The sequence below is a fragment of the Rousettus aegyptiacus genome, unplaced genomic scaffold, assembly GCF_014176215.1.
Source record: "Rousettus aegyptiacus isolate mRouAeg1 unplaced genomic scaffold, mRouAeg1.p scaffold_m13_p_7, whole genome shotgun sequence".
Lineage (NCBI taxonomy): Eukaryota > Metazoa > Chordata > Mammalia > Chiroptera > Pteropodidae > Rousettus > Rousettus aegyptiacus.
In genome coordinates, this window is record NW_023416310.1 from 70,196,136 (window position 1) to 70,218,880 (window position 22,745).

The 22,745-nt window shown below is 64.0% G+C and overlaps 1 protein-coding gene across 1 annotated transcript; it reads right to left on the bottom strand.

The window, feature by feature from the left end:
- Positions 1–471: 471 nt before the first annotated feature.
- On the bottom strand, positions 472–22,670 carry DNAAF5 (dynein axonemal assembly factor 5). Its single transcript, XM_016119137.2, has 13 exons — positions 22,042–22,670; positions 19,992–20,176; positions 17,703–17,827; positions 17,292–17,410; positions 14,292–14,524; positions 13,613–13,825; positions 12,364–12,507; positions 11,217–11,385; positions 8,579–8,726; positions 5,780–5,930; positions 5,105–5,261; positions 4,032–4,220; positions 472–1,455 (listed from the first exon to the last, which is right to left on the bottom strand). The coding sequence occupies exons 1-13, from the start codon at positions 22,658–22,660 to the stop codon at positions 1,319–1,321; spliced, it is 2,589 nt and encodes an 862-aa protein (XP_015974623.2). The 5' UTR covers positions 22,661–22,670; the 3' UTR covers positions 472–1,318.
- Positions 22,671–22,745: the final 75 nt, after the last annotated feature.

Consider the following 22,745-nt stretch of genomic DNA (forward strand, 5'->3'; position numbering starts at 1 on the left):
AGGCGTGGGCTGTGGCCAACGGCTGGCAGTTTTAACAGGTTTCAGGTGACGCTGAGGAGGGAACAGGCAGAGGGTACCGAGGGCGAAGGGCAGTTCGGGAACTATTGTGTGAGCAAGACCACACCTGAGGGTCTGCCTGTGCCCGCCGATCAGACTCAGGGCTCAGGAGCCTGACCTCAGGGTGATGGCAGTGCAGCGGGGGGATGTGGCCCTGGGGACCTGGGCAGCAGCGACCCCACTGTCTGGTGCCAGAGAGCTCTCCCCAACCCCACGGAGGCCTGGCCTGCGCCCTGGTGACCCTCTGTGCAGAGCTCCTGCCACCTGGTGGCCAGAGAGGGCACTGCAACGAGCTCAGGCCCACACTGCAGAGCCCACAGCATGCTGGAGGCTGGGTTCACCTTGGGGTTAAATCTTAGGAAAAAATGAGCAATTTCTAAAAGTGTCAATTATCAAAACACACAAAAACTGGCATGTGAAATAATAATAATAAATATTTTTAATTAATCTCAAATAGCAAAGCATAAATGTTAATATTTGATTGTTGAAAAATACATACAGCATTTCCCCTTATGTTAACATATGGAAATAATAACCACTTGAAAACTTTTAGGCACTTGGGTGTAGAAAGTTCTGGAGAATAAAATACAATTTTACTTCACTGCTACTTGTAAGATAACCAAAATTATATCTGATTAAATATTCTATTTTCAACTCTTAGCATTACTGACCTAAGAAAAAATACTGTGACCGACTGCAGCCATGTGACATTTTAAGTTCTAGTGTGTTTTAAATGGGAAAAATTTCACTGATGACCGTTCTTAAGATTTCAAACTCTTCTTCGTCTGTTCACTGAGACACTGAGTGTCCGTGGACAGAATCCAAAGAAAGAATGCAATTCCTTTCTAATCGCTTTGGCTTTTTTAGAAAGATGGTCGAGCACATTCTTGGGGGGCACCTGGAGCGTGAGTGGCCTGGCCGCCAGTGTGCATGGCGGATGTTCAGTTTTAATTTAAAGTAGCTGCAGATTTTTGGCAGACCTCCCGATGAACCGCATAGAAGGCCATAAGCATATAGAGCCACTTGGCGACTGTTACTTCAGAAACTGCTGGGTTTGAAACACCGCCCCTGGAGAACAGGGCATTTTTCTTGGGAAATACACCCTTGTGACTGTCAGAGTCTCCTTGTGCGCGCTCTAGGCCGCCGATGCAAAGGCGCCCGTTGTGACGTTGAGGGCCACAGCCACGGCGGGGAGCGGGGGGAGGGCCTGGTGTCCGCTCCCCCTCCGGCTGCAGCACCGAGGCCTCTGCTCCCGGCCCCGTCACTGAGCAGGCAGCGCGGCCCGCACGTGCTGCAGGAGCTGCTCGCAGTAGGCGGGGGAGCGATGCTTGTGGATGACAGCCTCCGTCTCCCTCAGCAGGGCGTCAGGGAACAGGGCGCTGCCTGCTTTGAGCACTCCTGCAAAACAGCAAGCGCCAGAAATGAACGTTCAACCCAAACAAGGTCACAGCAATCAAAGCGCACGGGGCTGGCCTCAGGACAGACACACGGAGAGCCCAGAAGCACACGCAGCCCGTGCAGCCGTTTCGTCTGCGACGAAGGAGCCAAGAGCACGCGACAGGGGAAGACGGCCTGGCCCAGAACTGTGCTGGGGAAACTGGGCAGACGCAGGCAAAACACCGGAACGGGGCCTTCTTGCATCGTAAGAATAAAGTACAAACGGACTGGACTTAGACGTGAGACCTGAAAGCATAAAACGCCCGGAAGAAATCGAGGGCGGTACACTTCTGGCATCGGTCTCGGCAGCACCTTTCTGGATGTCTCCTCGGGCGAAGGCGACAGAAGGAAAAAATGAGCAAGTGGGACTACCCCGAACGAGAAAGCTTTGCACAGTGAGGGAAACAAAACGAAAAGACAAGAAGATATTCACCAATGATACACCCGCTACGACCCGGCACCGAAAGCACAAACAAGCCAAAAAACGGGCCACGGGCCTGAACAGGCGTTTCTCCAGAGGACACGGAGATGGCCAAGGGACATGTGGAAAGATGCTCAAGGTCACTAATCATCAGAGAAATGCAAATTAAAACCACAAGGATGTCACCTCGCACCGGGCAGAACGGCCGTCGCGGATAAACCGTAAGACAAGTGCTGGCGAGGACGTGGGGACCTCGCGCACCGCCGCCGGGAACGCAAGTTCGTGCGGCCGCCACGGAAAGCAGCGTGGAGGCGCCTCAGAAAATCGATTCCGCTCTGGGCAGGTATCCACAGAAATCCGAAACACTCATTCAAAAAGATACACTCGCCCCCCGGTTCACGGCAGCGTATTCCCAGTAGCCGAGACATGGACGCAACGTAAGTGCCCGGCAGCCGACGGCTGGATCTAAGGGCTGTGACACACGTGTACAACGGAGTGTTACTCAGCCACAAAAACAGACGGAAACGTGCAATTTGCAACAACGGAGGTGGACCTAGAGGGTGTTAGACTAAGTGCAGTAAGTCAGGCGGAGAAAGACAAACGTCATATGATTTCACTTATGCGTGGAATCCAAAGAACAAAATAAGTAAGATGAAAACGGGTTTCCAAAGAGAACGAACTGGCGACTGCCGGCGGGGAGGGGGCTGGGGGCGAAAGGCGACGGGGTCCAGAAGGGCACAGTGGCAGGTACGGCACAGTCACGGGTGTGGAGTCCGGGGCAGGGAACGTGGTCGGTGAGGTGTGATAACTAGCTATGGCGCCAGGTGGGAACTGGGCTAACTGAGTCACGTAAACATCCATCCGCTCTGCTGCACGCCTGCCGCTAACGTAAATGGTGCTCGATGCCAACTGTAACTGAAACAAATCCACCACTCACCGGGCTGCTGCCAGCCGGACCTGTTTCTACCCTCCCTTCCTCCTTTCCTCTGGGTCATTTGAGTATTTTTAATATCCCACGCTCATCAAAAGCTGCTTATTGGCATTTCGTTGTGGCTCCTTGCATCACGCTTGCGGGGCCGCTGCAGGGACCGGTGGACGCCCCGGCCTCTCGGCGTCTCCTGAAGGACCTGACCCCATGTGGGGACGGGACGTAGGGCCTCGGGCGGCGGCGGAGCCAGCAGCTGCCCGGAAGCGCCACGTCTACTGGGGGGCACGACCACTGACCGGCGCCTGACAGACGTGGGTGCTCAGACTTGGGGACCAGGCCGGGCATTTTCTCGATAATAGGTGAAGCGACAGTATTTGTGGCCACTGAGAGAATTTAAGCTTTTAAGCAGAAATTACTATTACAGAAATTGTGTTTCTGCCACCACGGGCATGACAGGGTCCGGAAGCTTTTCCTCCCAAGACTCTCCTGAGCCTGAGGCTAACGCACGCGCCACACCAACATGCAGCAGACGCGCGATTCGGCGGTGTCCCGTTCCAAGTGGCCAGGCCGCGGCGTCCCCGACGCGCACCGCTGACGTGCGGGATGGACCGACGGGCCCGAGCGTCCCCAGCACGGGGACAGCTGGCACGGGTCTGCCTTCCAAGCAACGCTCAGACGACGGCCACGCGGCCGGTTCAGGTGCAGGGCCGGTGAAGGCCGGGCGCACCCGCAATGGCCGTAAAGCGCCCTCTCCCACCCGCACGTCTGCGTGAGGCGAGAGGTCGTCCTGTGTTCTGACCAGACCACTGGGACAACCGCCCAGCGCGGAAGGAGGTGAGGAAACCTAGTTCCCTTCTACCAAGCTAGACAGTAAAGAGAGCTGCAAACATGTAAAACGATGACACCCTTCTTGCTCATTATTTTGTTTTGGAGAATACGTCTCTCAAAAATACATCTCATTCATGTTACTACGGGATGGGCCTCTGTTAAACAAATTAATAAACGTCTTAGAATCTGCTCCACTTGAATTTCCACTACGGTAACTATCATGGGCCATAACCCAGGGAGACCATGGCCTTTGGGGTGCCGGGACTGGGCCCCAGGGGACCGCCACCCCCTGCTGGGAGGACTGTGCTAGCGCCCCCGAAACAGGGAAGGGAGTCAGGGACGGGTCTCCGCGACGCTCACCCAGGACGGCATCCTGCACGGTGCCCTCCGGGTCGTCCAGGTGCAGCAGGAGCTCCCTGTACAGGAACTGGACGTCGCTCTGGTAGAGAGTCTTCTCGTCCCTCCTCACACACTCCAGCCAGGTGGCCAAGGCGGAGGCGGCTGCGAGCCTCACGTCATTGGAAATGTCGTTGAGGCGCTTCAGGAGTTCTGGAAGAGGGGTGGAGGGGTTGGGGGTGGGGCGGGTGGCAAGGGCACCCCCCCCCTAAGGCTGATCGCGGCCCTTTAGCTCAGAACTCGGCCTCCCCACGCCCGGTCCAGTCCACCCAGTGCAACTGTCCTTCATTTCCAGGAATTTTCAAAACTATCTTCTGAAAATTACTAAATGTCTGTGGCAAACGGCACAGACGACGATGAAAACTCGTTTAAGAAAGCGAAACCACAGCCCCGCACCCCAACCTCTGACCTCTGTCCCGGGGGGGGGGCAGCTCCTGGGGTGGCGCAGCGGATTCCTGGGGACTCCTTTTCATGCGACCTGCTCTGCATTCCCACCTGCCTTTGGGATTCCCAACTTGCCTTTCCATGGATGTTACTTTTAGCTTTCTGTGGATGTTTAACACAATCTAGGAAGGGAGCTGAGGTGGCTGCGAGTCCCGGGGCTCTAGGGCGGGGGGTCTGCTGCGCCCCCCAGGTCTCAGGAGCCTGTCTGCAGGCCTCTGTGCTCACCACTCGCTCGCGGCTGCTTTGGTCTGGGGTTCGTCTGGGGCTCGGGGTCCAGAGGCAGTGGCACGGGGGTTTCAAGGGCGGTGGGCAAGCCACGCAGAGGCTGGCCGCAGCTCCTGCTCCGAGGGCGCCCCTGGCTGCCGCGGGAACCCACGTTTCTGCCCTGTGTTTGCTGGGTCCCCTGCACCCCACTCCTGGTCTACAGACGTGTCTTGTCCCTTGCGTTGTTAGCTGTTCACTGACATTTTACCTCTTAGGGCACCGACGTGACCATAGTCAAAGCAGCATTTTCTATTTTTCCTATCAAAGCAGCAGCTGTCAAACACACACACACACACACACACACGCTTTGGAAAAGAAAAATGTCCTACCAGGATAAATCTTGACGAATTTATCTGGGTCAATCACACCACCAGAGGTTTTCAAAAACACGTTAATGATCCGGCAGGAAGTTAGTCGAGTCATCTGAGAATCTTCTTCCAGGGTGCTCAGCACTTGGGGCATCAGTGTGTCCTGCAAGTCTAGGATCTGCGACAGTACAGACAGGAGACGGGCGCGCTCACTGCGCCTGCGCGGCACCCCGGCCCTGGTGCTGACGCACACACGACCGGGTCTGGGACGCGACCCTGGAATCTCTAGGCAAGAAGTGGACTTGAAGCTCGATTTTAAAACGTACATAATTTGAACAGTTTCTAACGTGGTCACTTGATTTTTAAAATCCGTTATTCGCAAAGTCTCGCCGTGGCACAAACCCTACACAGCCTGCTACTCACTAGCGTGACCGCGTGCCGTGCCCAAGGACACACCGGGGCATCTTTCCTTCGGCCGCCGGCCCGCCCAGCAGCGGCGGGGCGTCCCACGGCGCGGAGGCGCGAACACGGCACGAGCGCGTGCCTGCGAGTGAGTTCTTTGTCTTGAGAGTAACGTTTGATGTGCAAACCTAAAAAACCTCCCAGGTGACCGAAGGACACAAAACGCTTCCCAGCGAGGCCAGGGAGCCGCGGGCGGCCTCGCCCGCCTGCAGCGGCCCCGGACACGAGCCCCACCTGTGCGGCAGACAGCGCCTCGCAGCCGACCAGCGCCCAGACGCAGGACACGGCCGCCGTGCGGATGGCCGTGGCCGTCCTCCCCGCGTGCCACTGCAGATTGGGGGCCAAGATGTCCTTCACCACGGTGTCAAGGTAGCTGTGAAGCTGCCTGCAGGAGACAGGAGAAGGCGGTGAGGAGGGGGCAGACTCCGTGAGGAAGCGCCTGGGTTTGGGAAGGAACCCGGCAGAGAGGACAAGGCCAAACAGAAAAGCAGAAACGAAACGGGAAGTGGACCCCCCGCGAGAGCCCTCGGCTTCCCACAGCGGGTGGCCGGCGGGGGCCAGGCTGCAGCCCCCGGGGCTCCCGTGGGCCTCTCCTGGGACCAGCTATGGGTCTCGAGCTCCAGAGAACCCTCGGGGTACTTCCAGCCTCCGTCCCACCTTGCTGCGGAGGGGCTCACCTGTCCCCCAGCTCTGAGGAGGCGGTGGCGGGGCTACCCCTGAGCACACGTCTCCAGGAGCATCGACCAGGCCAGCAGAGCCGGGCTGATGCGTCGTCATGACAGAAAGAAACCAAACACAGCGGGACCCCGGCCTGCCACCCTGGTGGGTGGCTCAGTACTGCAGGGCCCCGTGGCGGGCACCCCACCAGCCCGAGACAAGCCCCAGCACTGCCGCCAGGTCCTACTGCACTCACAGACCTCTGCCCTCAGATCGACGTGTGTGGCTGAATGAGTAAGTCATTAATTTATTTCCCAGAGTAATTGCAAAGTGCATTCTGAAGGCATGTTCCCTGTCGCAAACTGCAGCTGCTTCAGAAGGCGGCCGGGGCGGGGGGCGTGGGCACCGGCGTTCTCCGCTGCTTCCAGCAGGGGGCACTCCAGAGCCAGCCAGGACGCTACGGGCACAGTGCACTGGCGCTCGGGGTTCCTGCGACTCAGTCGGTTCGACCAGGTTTTCAACGAGCTTTAATTCTTAAGCAGAGTGGCTTACAAGAGGACCCGCTGGAAGGACTTCACCCTGCCTGCCGTCCTCCGAGGTGGCGGGGAGAGCCTGAGGGCCACGCACAGTGTCTGGCTGCAGTCTGGACCGCCCTCCGAGGCGTCGGCTCGCCGGGGAGTAAGAGCGCACGGCTCGAACGTGCATGGGGGGACGCAGCCCATGCGGGGAGGCCCCCAGAGGAGGGAGGCCGTGCACATCCGGCGGCCAGGCCTGCTCCCGTGGGCTCGCGCCCGCGGTGCGAGCTGGACAAGTGTGCCTGCACGGAGCAACCGCAGAAGACGGGCCAGGTGGCCTCCAGGGCGGCCCTCACAGCAAGACAAGAGCCCTTGGAGACACCGCCTCATTCTGGGGCGCTCTGTGCAGAAGCACCCCGTTCACAAAGGGAACCGCTCTCCAACCTAAGGGGCGGTCCTCCAGAAGGGGGTGTCCTCCAACTAGGACCCCAATGTCCCTGCCTTTCCCTCAGAACTTCTGTCACACATTAACGAGGCTCATGGAAGCCTTTTCGACCGGTGTGTCCCAGGCAGAACGTCCTGGTGCCAGAAGCCAGCCTCTCCCCAGGCGCCTGCCCTCTGTCCACCCTCAGAGCAGGACCCACGAGCCACACGGGTGCCCGAAAATGCTGATCCGACGAGCGGACGCTCTGACGGGTGAGTCTGACGGTGTCAGCAGAGTCATTGTTTCTGCCCTACCACTCCACGATCCTAAAGGTCAGAACCAGATACTTGTCACCTTCCCTGTTTGTAAAGCTGCTAATGCTTCACCTAAATAAATGCAAACCGAGCACCTTTCTTCTCCCAGCCCTGCTTTCCTCCCATGAGGTCTTCTAGCAGTTTCTTTCGAGAGCGTGGTCCAAACTCGGAGGCGGTACTCTGCGGGTTAAGTGCCCGCAGGGCCACGGCCAGGTGCAGCTTCCGAGGGGATGGGCCTGGACGGTGTGCACGGGGCCTCGCAGGTCACCCGGGTGAAGATCTGTCCACTGACGGGACGGCTGCCAGCGCTCCACGCAATGGCTACATGGTCCCTCCTAAGCCTTGACGCTTTTGCAGACAAGCAGGAAATCAAATTTCCTGCAGCAGGGTGTCTGGCTGGAGGCCCGACAGAGAGACCAGAGTGGCAGGCACTTGGCGACGTCTCACTGGCCCGGCCATTTCCATGGGGAATGATCGCTGTGCGTCAGCAGCAAAGCAGGCCTCTGGGTAGATCTGCTCTCTCTCGGGGACGGCCACCCCCAGACGCCTCGTAGCATCTTGCCCAAGAACAAGGCCCGTGAGCCCGCACGCCCCACCGACCCACCCAGCTCTGCCGATTTAACGAAGGGGACCCACGGGGCCCACAGCGAGGCCTGTGTCCTATCTGGGTGTCCCGGGGACCTGGGCGGCGCTGCCCCAGGCCGCCTGGACCCGTGAGTCCCTCCTCTGGCTGCCTACTCCTCCTCCTTCACTTCGAAGCCATAGTCGGAATGCAGCCTAGAGGGCCAATCCCTCCACGCTTAACCATCGGCAGCGATTCGATCAATTTTCTAAGGTTGGAAAGGCACTGGCGTCTTTTAAAACTGAGAACAGCTAACACATGAGCCATTAATAGTTAACGTTCCCTAAAACCTTCTCGTTCAATGGCATTTTAACGGCCGCACTACAGCGACTTTGACTTAGCATCTCTGTGGTGTGCTCACACCGTGACCTAGTGCATCCGGGGCACACGAGCCGCAGGCGGCAGGGACCACTCCGTCTCCCACCCGAGAGCTCCGTCAGGGCCGTGGGGGGTCCCGGCGCAGAGCGGGGTGGGGTGCGGCAGCGTGGGCGGGGCACCTACCCTCGCGAGTCCACGGTCCCCCTCGCGCCCAGCAGCAGCCGGGACAGGGCGGAGAGCAGCTTCAGGCGCATCTGCGGGTCTCTGGCTGGCTGGAGGCAGCTCCGGAGCAGGGGCACGAGGCGCGGCAGGGCCTCCCCGAGGGCCGGGCCTGCAACACAGAGCGGCTGGTGGGGCTGGGCCCCCCACCCTGCCCCCGACTCCCCGCAGCGCAGGCGCAGCCCTGGGCGCCCGCCCTCACCCCCGGGTCCCCGGACGTGCTCGTTGTGAAAAGTCGCCGAAACACGCAACCCCCACGTCACTCTAATTGTTCAGTACGTGAACTTCCTATTTTCTTGTTTTTCCAAATTCTTAAAAAAAATTAGTCGAGCAACGAAGGGTCAGGCGAAACCAGCTCCTCGGAACAGCGGAGTTGTTTGCTGTCCGCCCCTGAACCGGTGGCAGAGCCCCGTCTCCAGCCCGGCCGCTCGATGGGGGACGACGCGCTTCTCCCGCCATGGAGGCTTCGAGCTCGGCCAGCGGTGCGCGGCCTGGACACACGCCGCGTCGGGGCTGGGGGCGCCCCGCCAGGCCGTGCCCACAGCTGGGGCTGCACTCTCCACACCGGGCCGGTCACTCTGAGCCCACCTGGGACACAGCACAGTGGCTGGTTTGCAGGAGCCCGGAGCAGGCAGACCGGCCTCCAGCCGGAGCCCTGGCCGCGGGGCAGGCCGGAGGGAGCCAGCTCGTCCACCCGGAGCTTCTGGGGGCCTGCGGAGGGAGGGGCCACGGCCTGGTGGGACACCGCCCCCCGGGATGGCGGATGGCGGGCGAGCAGGACACGGCCAGGCGGGAGCGCCCGCGTGCGCTCAGACCTCTGTGGCTTCTCTTCCACGCTGCGCCGGGGATGAGACCCCGGTTCAGTGAGCACCTGGTCCCCTCCCGCGCCGGGCTGACTTCCGCAGGCTGCCAGCCCTCTCCCGACCGGCGCCGAGCACACCGTCCGACACCCCTGTCTGTCAGACGCTCCCGGGAGCCGTCAGAAGCCTCCGCACGGCCGTGGGGCATTTGTCAACACCTGCGGTACGGGGAGGGGCATCGAGTGTACAGCACGTGCACACGACACCAAGCGCCGGGCAAGGGTTCCAGTCCTCGGTGCAGCCGAGCAGGTGCCGAGCGCAGCGGGTCCGATGGCCGCGTGGGCCCCGGCAACAGTGCCCGGTGGGCAGACCGAAGGCCCGCGGTGCGTGCGACGGGCGCATCACGAGAAGGCTCCGCCTGCCACCCTCCCACGATGGCCCTCGCGGGCTCCTGCAGTGGGCCTCTTGGTGTTCCGGAAGCTAAAAGCACCAAAACCGCAAACTGACTCTTGATTGCACGGTGCTTCCCAGTGCTAACCGTCCACGTGCCGTAGGGTGGCTGCCGGGCCCTTCTGTGCAACACGCTTACGCGGTGACTTCCCGTGAGCAGCCAGGCCACTTCCAGCTTCTGCCGAGTTCTGCCCACTGATCGTCTGGTGTGCCTGGCTCTCTGCGACGAGCGCCGGGCCCTGAGGACAAGGCCACTGGTGTGCCCGCCGGACGAGGGGTCCGAGCACGGTGAGGGCTCCGGAGGCACAGACGCAGGCTGCTCCCCATGCTGCCTGTGCCCTGGGGGTTCGGATCGCCAGCTGTGTGGCCCTGGGCCAGCCACTGACGCTGTGCCCTCAGCTTCTCCTCTGTGAAACGGGGGTGACGGCTCCTCCGACAGGGCGGCAGCGAGGACGCGATGGGCCGGGGTCGTGAAGCCGTCACACGGCGTCTGCTGGGGGGTGACAGCTCCCCCGACAGGGCGGCAGCGAGGACCCGACGGGCCGGGGTCGTGAGGTCGTCACACGGCGTCTGCTGGGGGGTGACAGCTCCCCCGACAGGGCGGCAGCGAGGACGCGACGGGCCGGGGTCGTGAAGCCGTCACATGGCGTCTGCTGGTGGCCAGCGGGGTTTTTTTCTTCTCAGGTGTGGAAACGTGGCTTTGCAAACAACTTCCGGCTTTCCAGGTGTCATGACACTGGGGTCCTGACAGCGGCGAACTCTCCAGGGACAATGACCAATCGCGGTGACACAGTCAGACGCAGCAGGGACCCTGCGGATCCAGGGCCGTCACGGAGCCTCCCGGCCCGGGAGACGAGGGGCAGGGCGCCAGGAGACAGCATGTGCCGGTCCCTGTGCCGGGCCGCGGCTCGCAGGAAGTGGGCCTGTCGCCAGCCATCAGTGCGGGAAAGGAGCCCACCGCCCCGGGAAGCACAGGCATGAATGGGGTCGCCGTGGTTTCCCAGATGAAGACAGTTAAAGTGCCCAAGTCTGCGCCCTACAACACAACACCGTCCGCCTCGGGGAGCGGCTGATTTAGGACAGAGACCGGGAGCCAAGCTGGTCTCGGGAGGTGGGCGAAGTGCTCCTGTGGCCGTGTGGGGCCACACGCGCCCTGAGGACGTGCAGGCCGAAGCCGCGTGGCAGCCTCCAGCACAGCCCCCTGCGCCCTAAAAGGCAGACTGCTCCTTAAGGTGCTGCGCTCCTTAAGCCGCACAGCTCAGTCTGCGGCACCCTGGCTCACGCCGAAAACCTCTGCACGTCGGGGGGCTGGGGGGTCCAAACCCGGCTGGGGCGTGTTTCGGGGGACTCACCTGCGTGGGTGACCAGCACGTTAAATTGCTGGAGCTCTGCAGAGTGGACGGTCCAGTCGTGCTGGGATGCGGCCAGCCGCTCTAGCAGAGGGCCCGTGTGATCTCGGTAGAGGTCCTGGCTGTCGCCCCCGCTGTCCACCGCGGCCAGCGCGTCCATGGTCTGCTGAACCTGAAAGGCCAGTCGCGGGCTGGGGCGGCCTCACGCTGGGCCCCCGGGGACCCTGAGGGGCTCAGGCGCATGGCCTGCTGGGACACGCGGGCTGCGGGCCGCCCCCGGTGAGGGAGGGACAGGGCGGGGGCCCTCGGCGGCGCGCACGGGGCCAGGAGCAGGTGCTGGCGCGGCGACTTCCGTTCGTGCCCTGCCAGCGTCCACTGCGCCACAGGCCAAAAAGCAGCCCACGTGCGTCCTGGCGGAAGCGCCGTCCCAGCCCCCGGAGGGCGCTCCCCGTGGCCTCGCGCCCTGCAGCGGGGAGCTGGGGCGCCGGCAGCTCGGCCCACAGGGAGACCAAACTGGGCAGACCAGCTCTGTCCACGGAGACCCTCCCGCGCCCCCTCTGCTCAGCTCTCACTTTGACCAGACCTGCAGGTGACAGCCACACGTGGCTCTGGGGACTGAGGGGGGAGGGGAAGACAAGACCCGCCTGTGCTTCCCCGCAGGGCCCGCCTGGCCCGCAGCGCTGTGTGCCGGTGGCGGCCGCTCGGGTATCGGCCCCGCCAGCGAGCGCCGCCTGCTGAGACACGGCTCTCGGAAGGGAGGCCTTCGAAGAGAGGCCGGGAGGGCAGGTGGGGTGCTGAGACGCCTCCTGCCCCGCAGGCCTGGCCTCAGGAGGACACGTGGGCCCGTGGGGGTGCGCGCCGCAGGGCGCTGGCGGGTGGGACCGGTGCCACGTCTTCTGTCCAGACCCCGGGCACACGTGTGCGCCCTTCCACATTCAGCCGCTCAGGGCTGAGCGAGGATGCCTCACGCCCCGGGCCCCTCTGCAGCGGACCAAGTCGCCGTCTTCACTCTGGGGCACCGTAACACACTGGCGGCTGGGGGGACCAAGGTGTGTGCGGCGAGGGCCGGCCTCGCCAGGCAGCCCGAGGCCTGGGGAGCCAGAGCAGAGCTGCAGAGACGGGCGCCATCGCCCACGCCCACCAGGCTCACCTTGTCGCCCAGGTTCGTGGCTCCCGCGAGGGCCATGACGGTCACCAGCACTTCCATGAGCGGTAGGCCGGCCGCCCTGCAGTCCTCACGGCACACTGCCACCAGGGCCTGCACGCACAGCAGCAAGCTCTCGCCGTACAGGTGCTGGGGACGGAGCAGCCATGTCAGCCACGCTCCAGGGCTGCCGCCCACTGCCCACCCTGGCCCAGGGCCAGCCTGAGGCCACCGCCACTGCCGCCACCCTGGACAGCCACAGAGCCTGGTTCGAACGCGTCAGCCATCGGGCACTTTTTCAGACATCGGGGAGCTGAACACGGACTGGGAGCTCAGGGATGTGTGTAAATTCTGTTAACTGCTTACTGGTCCTTTAGCTACGTTTCAAGAAGCCGTTACGTGTTAGCAACACTAACTAGTAATGTAGAATTTACAAGTGAAATGACTGCATGTCTTAGACTTGTTTCAAACACCCAGCTCTCCCCACCCCACAAGGGCACAAGGCAAGGGCGGGAACCTGCGCAGCCCGGTGACGGGCACGCCGAACCCGCCTGCCTTCCCCCTGCCATGGTGCACCGCCAACATTCCTGCGCTGCTCACGTTTAACGACAAATGAAATCCCATGGTTCAAAAGTGCTTCCTGATGGGCAAGGGACAAACCGACCGCTCCCCTCCGGGTTCAGCTGGGCCATGTATAAAACGGGGCCGGGGTGGGCGGGGCCAGACCGAACCCTTCTTGGCGTCACCGGAGAAGCCCCTGCATGTCCGTGCCTCGTGTCCTCCGTAAAGGACGGGACGGGGTCACGAACGTAACTTACAGACACGATTCGTGAGCAAACGAGTGCGGCCCATGAAGGGTGAATGCTCACGCTTTTACTAGACGGGGCGTACAGAAAGGTTTCCTGGTCACTTGGCTAGAGAGCAGACGGGTTCCACGCCCCGAATGGGCTCCGGAACCCCCGAGAACCCCCCGACGCATCCACGAGAGCTCTGCCCGGCACTGCTGTGCACGGCGCCCCGGCCACGCGGGGCACCAGGCCCGCGGCCCGCGTGGCTGGAGAGCGCATCCTCATGCTGGTGGCCTCCGTGCTGGACGAGGCGGAACGAGACGGGGGCGAGGGGGCCCCAAGCAGGACGGGGTCAGCGCGGCAGCCGGGCCCCAGGCTGCATTCACTAGTAATGGCGCCTGGCCGGGAGCACCCCCGCCGTCCAGCGTGACGCATCCTCTGCCTCGCACCCGCCCCCACGCACTCACGCTCTCAGACCCTTGACGGACGTGGGCGTGGGCCAGCTCCGTGGCGATGGCGTTCACGTGGGGCTGGAGGGCTTCCCTCGGGCAGCCCCGGATGATGGCAGCGAGGACCAGGAGGCCGGCGGGGGAAGGAGACTTCTTCAGCATCGGCCAGATCAACCTCAGAAACACGTCCGGGCTGACGAAGGCCCCGATCAGCTCCGCGGACCTCGTGCACTGCGGGGGAGGGGGAGGGACAGCTGGGGGCGCCGCCTGGGCCAGCGCTGCCGCTCGGCAGGCAGTCCTGTGCCGTGAACACGGGGGACCGGAGGCCCCCGGAGCCTCCCTGGGAGAGGCTGGCGGGAGGGCCGCGTCCGGGCGGGTTGCCCAGCCCCGTCTCTCAGCTCCCCGCGGCCGACACTCGGTGCAGGGCGCTCGGTGCTGAGGTGGGGCTGTGGACGCGCCACTGGGTGGGCCTCGGCCGTCAGGGCGCATGGAAGCACCCACCCCCAGGGACCCAGTTCCACGTGTACACCACCCTCAAGGTGACAGGTTACGGGGCCAAGAGCAGACTGCGGGTGGCAGGGGCTGGGCGTGGGGCGGGTGTCCTTGGGGTGACGGAAGCACTGCGGGCCTCAGCGTGGAGGTGGCCCCACGCAGCTCGGGGTTGTCGGGACCCGCAGGCCCGGGAAGGGCGACTCACGCTGCTGACCACGGCCGCCTCCTCGTCGGCACAGGCCCGGAGCAGCGTCCGCAGCAGGACCTCGAGGTGCTGCGTGATGTGGTCCTCGGCGTGGAGCAGCAGCACCGCCAGCAGCTGCGCGGACTTCACCCGGGTCCCCGCCACCCAGTCGGTGATGTCGTGACAGATGGCGGGAAGCACCTTGGAGAGGTTTCTGAAGACCAGCTCCCGACAGCCCAGGGCTGGGCGGCTCTCTGCACGGGGAAGACGAGGGGCGAACCGTGCCGCTCACAACCCGCCCGGCGACGCCGCGGCACGTGTCGTGGACACTCCCCGTCCCCGGCGCACCCGCCAGCCCCGCGCTGAGGTCTGAAAGTTCAAGCCGCTCTCAAGCCAGGAGCGGGGACAGCATCACGGCTCCCACCGCCACGCGGTGCGGAGGTGCCCGCGACACACGACGGACGCACACGCGGCGCACGCACCTGGCCACGCTCTGGCACCCGGACCCTCCTGCGGCCACCCCCGCGGTCGGAGCCGGCGCGCCCATCGCCCCGAAGTCCCCCGCGCCCGGGTGCCGCCCCCACCCGGCGACCGCGGGTCTGCTTCCCGTCACGGCGGACGAACCGTGTTCTAGAATTTCCCGTAGGTGGAGCTGCACAGCATATGCTTTTTGTCTGGCTTCTTTCACTCTGCGAGGTCGTCTGTGACCCCGGCCCCGCGAGCTGCTGCGCACTGAGCCCTCGCTGCTGGGCGGTGTCCCGGGGCGGGCAGAGCGAGGGGGCCGGCCACCCGCTGACGCCGCCGAGCTGCCTGCGGCGCCGACGGCGCGGCGAGCGTGCGTGCACGCGCCGGGTGGACGCTGCTTCCACGTCCGGGCCGGCTCCCAGCAGCGCCGCCTGGGCCGCGGGCGGGCGCACGTCGCACGCGCCGCCCCGGCTCTCCAGACCCGCACGCCTCGCGCCCCCGGGAGCCGGCCAGAGCTCGGGGTGGCCGGCCACACGGCCCGGGGCGGGGGCACGGCGGCCTCCCTGTGTGGCTCCCACGCCCGTCCTCGCGGACGACGAGCACATCTTCCCATGGGCTCGTCTGCCCGCTGTGCCTCTTCTTTACTGGTCTCTCTTCGCCTTCTTTCTGCCTGTTAAAAAGCTAGATTGTTTTCCCTCGTCGTTTTTAATGTCCTTTCTGCAGCCTGAGCACGAGATCCTACATATACACGATTTGGAAACACCTTCGCAGGCCCATGGTGTTTTTGCTCGCTTCACGTCTTTGCGAGAGCAGCACTTTGATTTTGACAGGTCCGATCAGCCGATCCGCCCCTTCCCAGGTGTGCTTCTGACCAGAGCCTGAGCCTGTGAGCGCTTTGCCCAGCCCGGGGCACAAAGGCCTTGTCCTGGAGGGTGCAGGTGTGCGTCTTCCCTGAGTCCGTGACATGTCTGGGGTAAATGCTTGTGCAGCGTGTGAGGGACGGGTCCAGGTTCGCTCTCTGCAGATGCAACCATTCCATCCCCGCTGCTGAAGACCGGCCCTCTCGCCGCACGGTCTCTGAACCCTCTCAGCAATCAGCTGCCCACACGATGGCCCGCCCGCCCCCGCCCCTCCCGCCCCACATGAGCTGAAACCACACGGAGCGTTCCCGGTCTTCCAGGCACGGCCCCAGCTGGCAGGAAGTCCGGCCGGAGGGCACGTGCATTTTCCTTATTGGCACTCGGTGCTTTCAACCATTATTTGCCCAATGGGAGCCCCGCACCCGCCCGGGGACGGCGGGTCGGCTTTCTGTGCCTCCAGCTGTCTTTTCTGGACGTCTCCCGCAAACGAGCATGGCGTCTGAGGTTCGCCCACGCTGCGGCCTCCTTGCTATGGCTGAATTACATTCCACTGCCTGGACGTACCGCAGCCTGTCCATCCCGTCCCCAGCTGAGGGATGCCTGGGCTGTCCCCATGTGGGGCTGGCGTGCACGTGCGCACGCCCCCGGCCTGGGTGTGGCTGGGTCGCATGGGGGGTGCGTGTTCCACTCTCGAGGGCTGCCCAGAGGGCCCCGCAGCAGCCACACCACGCCGGGTGTCCAAACCCCTCTGCAGGACAGCACAGGGTCCCGGTCACGCACGGGGGCAGCAGGGGAGTCCGGGAACACCCTGAGGTCGGGACGACAATGTCCTAGGTGCAGTCCGGGAACACCCTGAGGTCGGGACGACAATGTCCTAGGTGCAGAGAGCAGCTCAGCCACCACTCACGAGAATGTAATTACAGCACGTTCACCAGCGAGAAGCTTTTACAAACCTGAGTGGACAAGCCGGCCAAGGGTGGACGGACGACTCGCCGCTGGCCTCGCCTCCCCAGAACACGGGCGACGGCGGCAGCTGCGGGACGAGGTACAGGGCTCCGTAAGGCCCGTTTGCTTCGCAGTGAACACGACAGCCTCGCACCTCACCACGCGGTCTGCCTCACTCCGTGCCTCGCCGCCCCCTCTGTCCTTGCCGGCAGGCCCCGGCCTGTCACTCCAAAGGCATGTGACCCACTACGACCGGAAGACACTCGGTCCCCACGCGAGAAAGTGGTTTCTGGGACAGGAACACGAGGGTGTGCGGCTGCGGGCTCAGCCCCGACGCGGGCGCTGGGAGGCGTGGGGCCGCGAACACGCCCCGGCACGCATGTGCACATGGCAGGGACCGTGACGAGCGGGAGGACGGCGAAGCGGGGACCAGCACGGGCGTCTGAGCACGGGAGTCACGCCCCACGGGGCTCACGCCTTCCCCGGACCCTGTGTTTGCTTCTTCAGGGGATGCTTACAGAAGAGATTGTTTTTGTAGCACGACAAAGCTCTGCCCGTCTCTGAAATCTCTGCCACCAGCAGCCTGCGCCCTGTGCCACGGCCCGCACACGCGGCCTCCCGGGGCAGGTTCCCGGGTCACTCACACACCCGCAGAAGCCATCCCGCTTGCACCAGCGCTGGCCCCACCCAGGACGGAGGGGGCCCCCCCCGCACCCCCCGCGGTGCCGCCCTCCGTGGCAGGCTGGCTCACCTGGAGCGGGGTGGTGGGCGGGAGGCGGCTGGGCGAAGTCGAGCTTGTCCTTGAGGTCGTCCTCGTTCTCCTGCTGCCACTGCAGGCCGGCCCTCTCCCAGAGCCCGGCAGCCGTGCACCTGAGGACAGAGACGCGGGTGGGGAGGGGACCCACGGGTAGCGGGCGGCCCTGTGGCTCTGCTGACTGGTTTCCAGGCCCCAAGTGTTAAAAAGGCAAAATTATATTTTAAATGCCACAGAGACGCTTCTGGGCCACAACCTCCCAGCACAGGCGGACGGGCGGGCACAGGGCGGGCTTCTGCGGCAGACCCTGAAGCAGAGGGAACAGCCGCTCCTGCCAACGACGTCCGGAAGGCCAGGGCGGCCGCGCTGCTGCGGGCGGGCTGTGGGGGAGGCCGCCGGGGCACTTACACGATCTCTGGCATCTCGTCGCTCAGGCTGCTGAGCAGCAGTGGGATGAGCTTGGGGAAGAAGGAGTAGCGGTCCCGCAGGTCCAGCAGCCAGCCCCCCACCACGCACGTCACCGCCCGGCGGACCTGTGTGCGAAGGGGGCACAGTGGGTGTGTGGGCAGCGCTGGCGCCCGGGGGGCGTGTCACAGGAGCGCTCTGGCCCGGGGTCAGCCACTCTGCCCTGGCCCCAGGCCAGCTCTGGGTGCTGGGCTCGGCCGCCCGCACCTCAGGCCTGCGGCCTCCAGCCCGGCAAGCCTCAGGCACGAGGCTGCATGGCGTGTGTGCGACGTCCTGTGTGGGGACCCCCGCCAGGCTGGGCGATGGCAGCGTGCTGGGGCCACACCACCCCGGGGCACCCCTGCTGCGGGCTGCCTGAGAAGGTGATGCCCACAGCTCTGTCCACCACAGGGAAGGAACGCGCTCTGAACACTCCAAGCGCCTGACGTCCAGCCCTGGGGTACAGCCTGAGACTGGACCCTGGACGATGGATGGAGGGACGGGTGCTGAGGGGGAGGGCTGGAGCCGGGCAGAGGCGTGGCCTGGCTCAAGCCCCACCCCACCTGACCCCTCAGCGGATCCAGAGGGGGATGGCCCCACAGGGCTGTCCCACCAAGGAAGGCGCCAGTGGCTGTGCGTCTGACGCTGGCCGGGGTGTCAGTGGGAGGCACTGGACGTTTCGGGCGAGGTGGCCCCAGCTGCCACAGGCCCTCACACCACCACTGCTCACGGGGCTGAATGCCCCAGCAGCACCCACGAGGATTCGGGGTGGGCTGCTCGGCCATGGGCCCCACAAAGCTTAGAAACCAGAGGAGCCCACCTGGCCTGGCCCTGAGGCTCTGGGACCCGGGGCCAGAGGCCCAGCCTCTCTGAAGCTCACCCTCCCACCGGGGGAAGAGAGGGAACAAACGTCAGGACACACGTCGCCTGCTTCTTCCTGCTTCTTCGGTGACAGAGCAGGAACGGCTCAGCTGCTCCAGGCTCGCACCCCCCACTCAGGGAAACAGGGGAAGGGCCCATGCTGGGCCACTGTTGCAATTAGCAACAACATTAGGTACTGAGCTACTATAACAAGCTACAATGTTAAAAACGGGATGGTTGTTAACGCCAGTTAACATGTTATTGACAGCCAAAGACACAAATAGACCCCTGCGGAGAGACAGCTCCACAACAGTGTGAAAACGCGCAGGATTAGAGTCCAAGTGCCTACACGACAATCTCAGAAGTCCAGTCAGCCCCGCACTGCCTCCACCACGGGGACAGTCAGACAGACTGATGTCACCTTTATGCAGAGCATTAAGGGCCTCGGGGGCTGCCGAGTTTAGCGTTGCTAAAAGGCCTCCATGTAGGGTCACAGTTGTCACGAAACAGTGGTAAGAGGCAAACTCGAAGTGCAGCCAATACCATGAGCTGGGGACACTCGGAAACTGGCTAGCAGGGGCCACATACTAGAGAGGCCCACGCTTCAGGGCCTGGGAGAGGCAACGCACGGGCGTCCTGCTGTGGCTGGACATGCCGGCCGCAGCTCAGGGGGCGTGGGCTTCTGCAAGGCCCTACACCCCGCGCTCAGGTGTCCCCGCAGATCGGGGCTCTTGTAGGAGACCTCAGGCTTCTCACCTCGTGAGCAAACCTCTCAAGGGGTGGCCCTGGGCCGCCCCCAGTCCCTGACTGGCCTCTCCCACCAGCTCAAGCCGGTGCCACTAGACACCTGCAAGCTCCCGTCAGCACGAGACCAACCAGCCTCTTCTCTCGGTTCAGAAACAGCACTGGACAGGGCTGCCAAGTGACAGATTAAACGGGAACATTCAATTAAAAACAGCCAACAATGCCACTTGAGTCAGACTCCTCCGGAGTCAGGTTGCGGGCCCAGGGTGCTGGGCTGGGACCTGCCTGCACCAGGCTAAGTCGGGGGACCCACAGTCCAACGGAGCGAGTTACCCCAGCACGGCCCCTTGCCCCCAACCATCGCGGCTTGCCCTGAAGTCGGCCTCGATGGGGGGGTGGCGGGCACACTGGAGACGCTTCTGCCAGTGGTGACGGCACACAGCACTGACATTTCTCCTGTGAGGAAACGGTCCCCCTCCACAGTCCTCGGAACTGAGAATGACAGGTGTCCTGAGACAACGCAGCGCACCCCAGCTTCTCAGGGTGAAACAGGGACACCTGTGACTGGGACTGACGGCGGGCCGTTCAGTGTGACACACCAGCACGCGTCTGGCTGGGAATAGGCACTGCCTGGAGGGCCCCCGCTACCTGGGGGACGTCGTCGAAGAGCCGCTGAGCAAAGTGCGGAAGCACGTTGTCCACGGGCTTCCCGCTGCCGAACTGGACCACGGTGCCCGTGGCCTCGATGACGGCCACCCGGACCTTCCAGTGCTGGTGGGAGATGGTCTGCATCAGTGGCCCGATGAGAGACTCCGACTGCATGTGGAAGTGGTCTGTGGGGCGGAAAGCCAGCGGTTCCCACGGCTGCTCCTGCTGTGCCCGGCCCCGCCCGGGCCCTCCTCCCCACCGAGGTCCCTGCCGCAGGCGGGCGCGTGGCCCAGGCCTACCAAGCACCCGGCACCGGGAGAGGTGCAGAGACAGGAGTGTGACCCAAAGGGTGGCTCTACAACTCAGCCCTGGGGGGCCGAAGAGACTGGGGCCTGGAGCCCATCTCCACTGGAGACGGGGCCATGAGTGGGGAGCCTGGGGGCTGCTGACCAAAAGGCAACCGAGCCAAGAGGACACTGTCCCAGTGCCACGTCCAGCTGTGCCTGGGGCCAGATGCCACTGCAGGGAGCTGGACCAGCACCGCTCGCTCTCAGCAAGGCCACTGCACTCCCCGTCTGTGAAGTCCCCACAGAGCCAGAACCAGAGGGACTTCAGGACAACCAGGCTGACCCCCTGGTTCTGGCGTCCTGGCCTCGGCTCTGCCGCTGGCTAGTGCAGCGACAGTTCGGGCGAGTTCTTGATCTGCTGCTGCCTGTGTGGCGGGATCCTGTGAGGGATCCAGGGGACAGCCCCTCACCCAGCATGGGCGGGGCAGTGAGGAACCGGGGAGCTACTTCAAGCAGAGGAAACAGTCCTTCACTCTGCGGTCACGGAGCACCGCCTCCTGGCAGGCACCGTGCTATGTGCCGGGGACACACGGAGGCACAGCCCTGCCCTCCAGGAACTGACAATGCAGTGAGGACAGCCAGGAAGCATGAGAAGCTGTCCACCCGCCGGGGCACAGGCCAGGGAGAGGCGGCTGAGGGCCGGCGAGAACATCGTCAACAGCTTCTAACTCCCAACGGCCATCTCCGGCCCAAGCTCTTCCCCAGCTCCACTAGAAAGCTGCGCAATTTGAATCCAAACTTTGCATGACCCGGAACGGAAACGCTGGCATGGCCTTAGGCCCTGTTCCTCCGTGGTCTCCTGTCCACTCACCTCCTTCTCTGTCACCCCCACCAAATTCAACAGGAAACCCTGCTAGCTGTACCTCCAGCACATCCCGACCGTTTTCCTCCATCTCTACTGGCAGAGTGCCCCGCCCAAGTCCTAGTCAGTGGCATCTAACTGTGGCTTAATTATGGCCCCCCACCAGCTTCCTCATCTCCTCTACAGTGATGGCCGCAAGCCATTCTCCAGAATCTTTTACATACCGGACTCTCGGCCTATCAGGCCCCTTCGCACCCTCGCTGGGCTCCCCACTAAATACTAGACTCAGACCCCCACCGCGCCCTTCCTAGCTTCTCCTTCCCTCCAGTCGCCTTGGCCTGCTGTCTGCTCCTCAGATCTGCCGAGCTTATTCCTCAAGGCTTGCTCTCTCCTGACCACCCATCACCTTCAGCTTCTCCAGAAAGCCTTCCTGGTGGGACTCACTAGGCCACTCCAGCCCGAGACAGAAAGGAGAGGTAAGGGGGCAAGATGCTGCGGACAGGGCTACTCAGCCGAAGGGAATGTCCTCCCTGATCAGACTGGCGTTTCCAATAATGAAGAACAGATCAAAGGGAAGCAAGACGGAAGCACCCCTCCACCCCCCGCACCGCGGACAGCGAAACCCAGGGAGAAGACAGGTGGACTCCGTGAAGCGAAAGCCGGGAGTGGTGTTTCTTAAAGTGTTCCCGGAACGAGCTGGGTAGCAGTCGCTCCGGCGAGGGGCAGCTATCAGAACGCGCCCCATCCCACACCCGGCACATTTTGGCGGTGGTTTCCAGGAAGCCATTTTGAGAGCTGCGGGATGGAAAAGGGTCCGAGGCGACCCCGGCTCGGGGCAGGTGTGGGAGCGGGGACGCGCCTCTCCCCTCTCACCCCCCGCCGGGCGCCCCCAGCTCGGCACCTGGCGTGGCGCGTGCCAAGGCCGCGGCGCACTCGCAGCTCTCGCGGCGCACGGCGGCGAAGGGGTCGAGCAGCGTGCAGCGCAGCGTGCGCACCGCGTCGTCCAGGTGCGGCGCGAGCGCAGCGCCGCCCAGGTCCACGGCCAGGCGCAGCAGCTGCACGAGCGCCAGGCGCAGCTCCTCGCACGCCTCGGGCGGCGGGCGGCGCGCGGGCTCCGGGCCGGCCAGGCGCGCGCAGAGCGCGGGCAGCAGGTGCGGCAGGGCGTCGCGGGGCCGCGCGGCGCGCCGCAGGCCCAGGTCCAGCAGGTGTGCGGCCAGCGCGCGGCAGCGCTCGGCCGGGTCGGCCAGGCAGCGCAGCAGGCGCGGCAGCAGCAGACGCGCCCAGGGGCCCTGGAAGGCGGCGGCCGCGGCGGCGGGGTCGGCGGCCAGCGCCTCGGGCCGCGCCGCCTCCAGCGCGCGCTCCAGCGCCTCCAGCGCGCGCCGCCGGCCCAGCTTGCTGTCCGCCTCCAGCCCGGGCAGCAGGCGGCTCAGCGCGCGGCTCAGCTCCGCCGTCTCCGCTGTCTCGGCCGCCTCGGCCAGGCCCCGGGGCGCTGCGGCCTCCGCCGCCACCAGCGCCGCCATCTTCCCCGCGTTGCCCGTCTCCAGGGGAGACCGGCACTTTTACGACGGCCGCGGCGCGGATTACGGCTCGTTTTCCGGTCGGCCC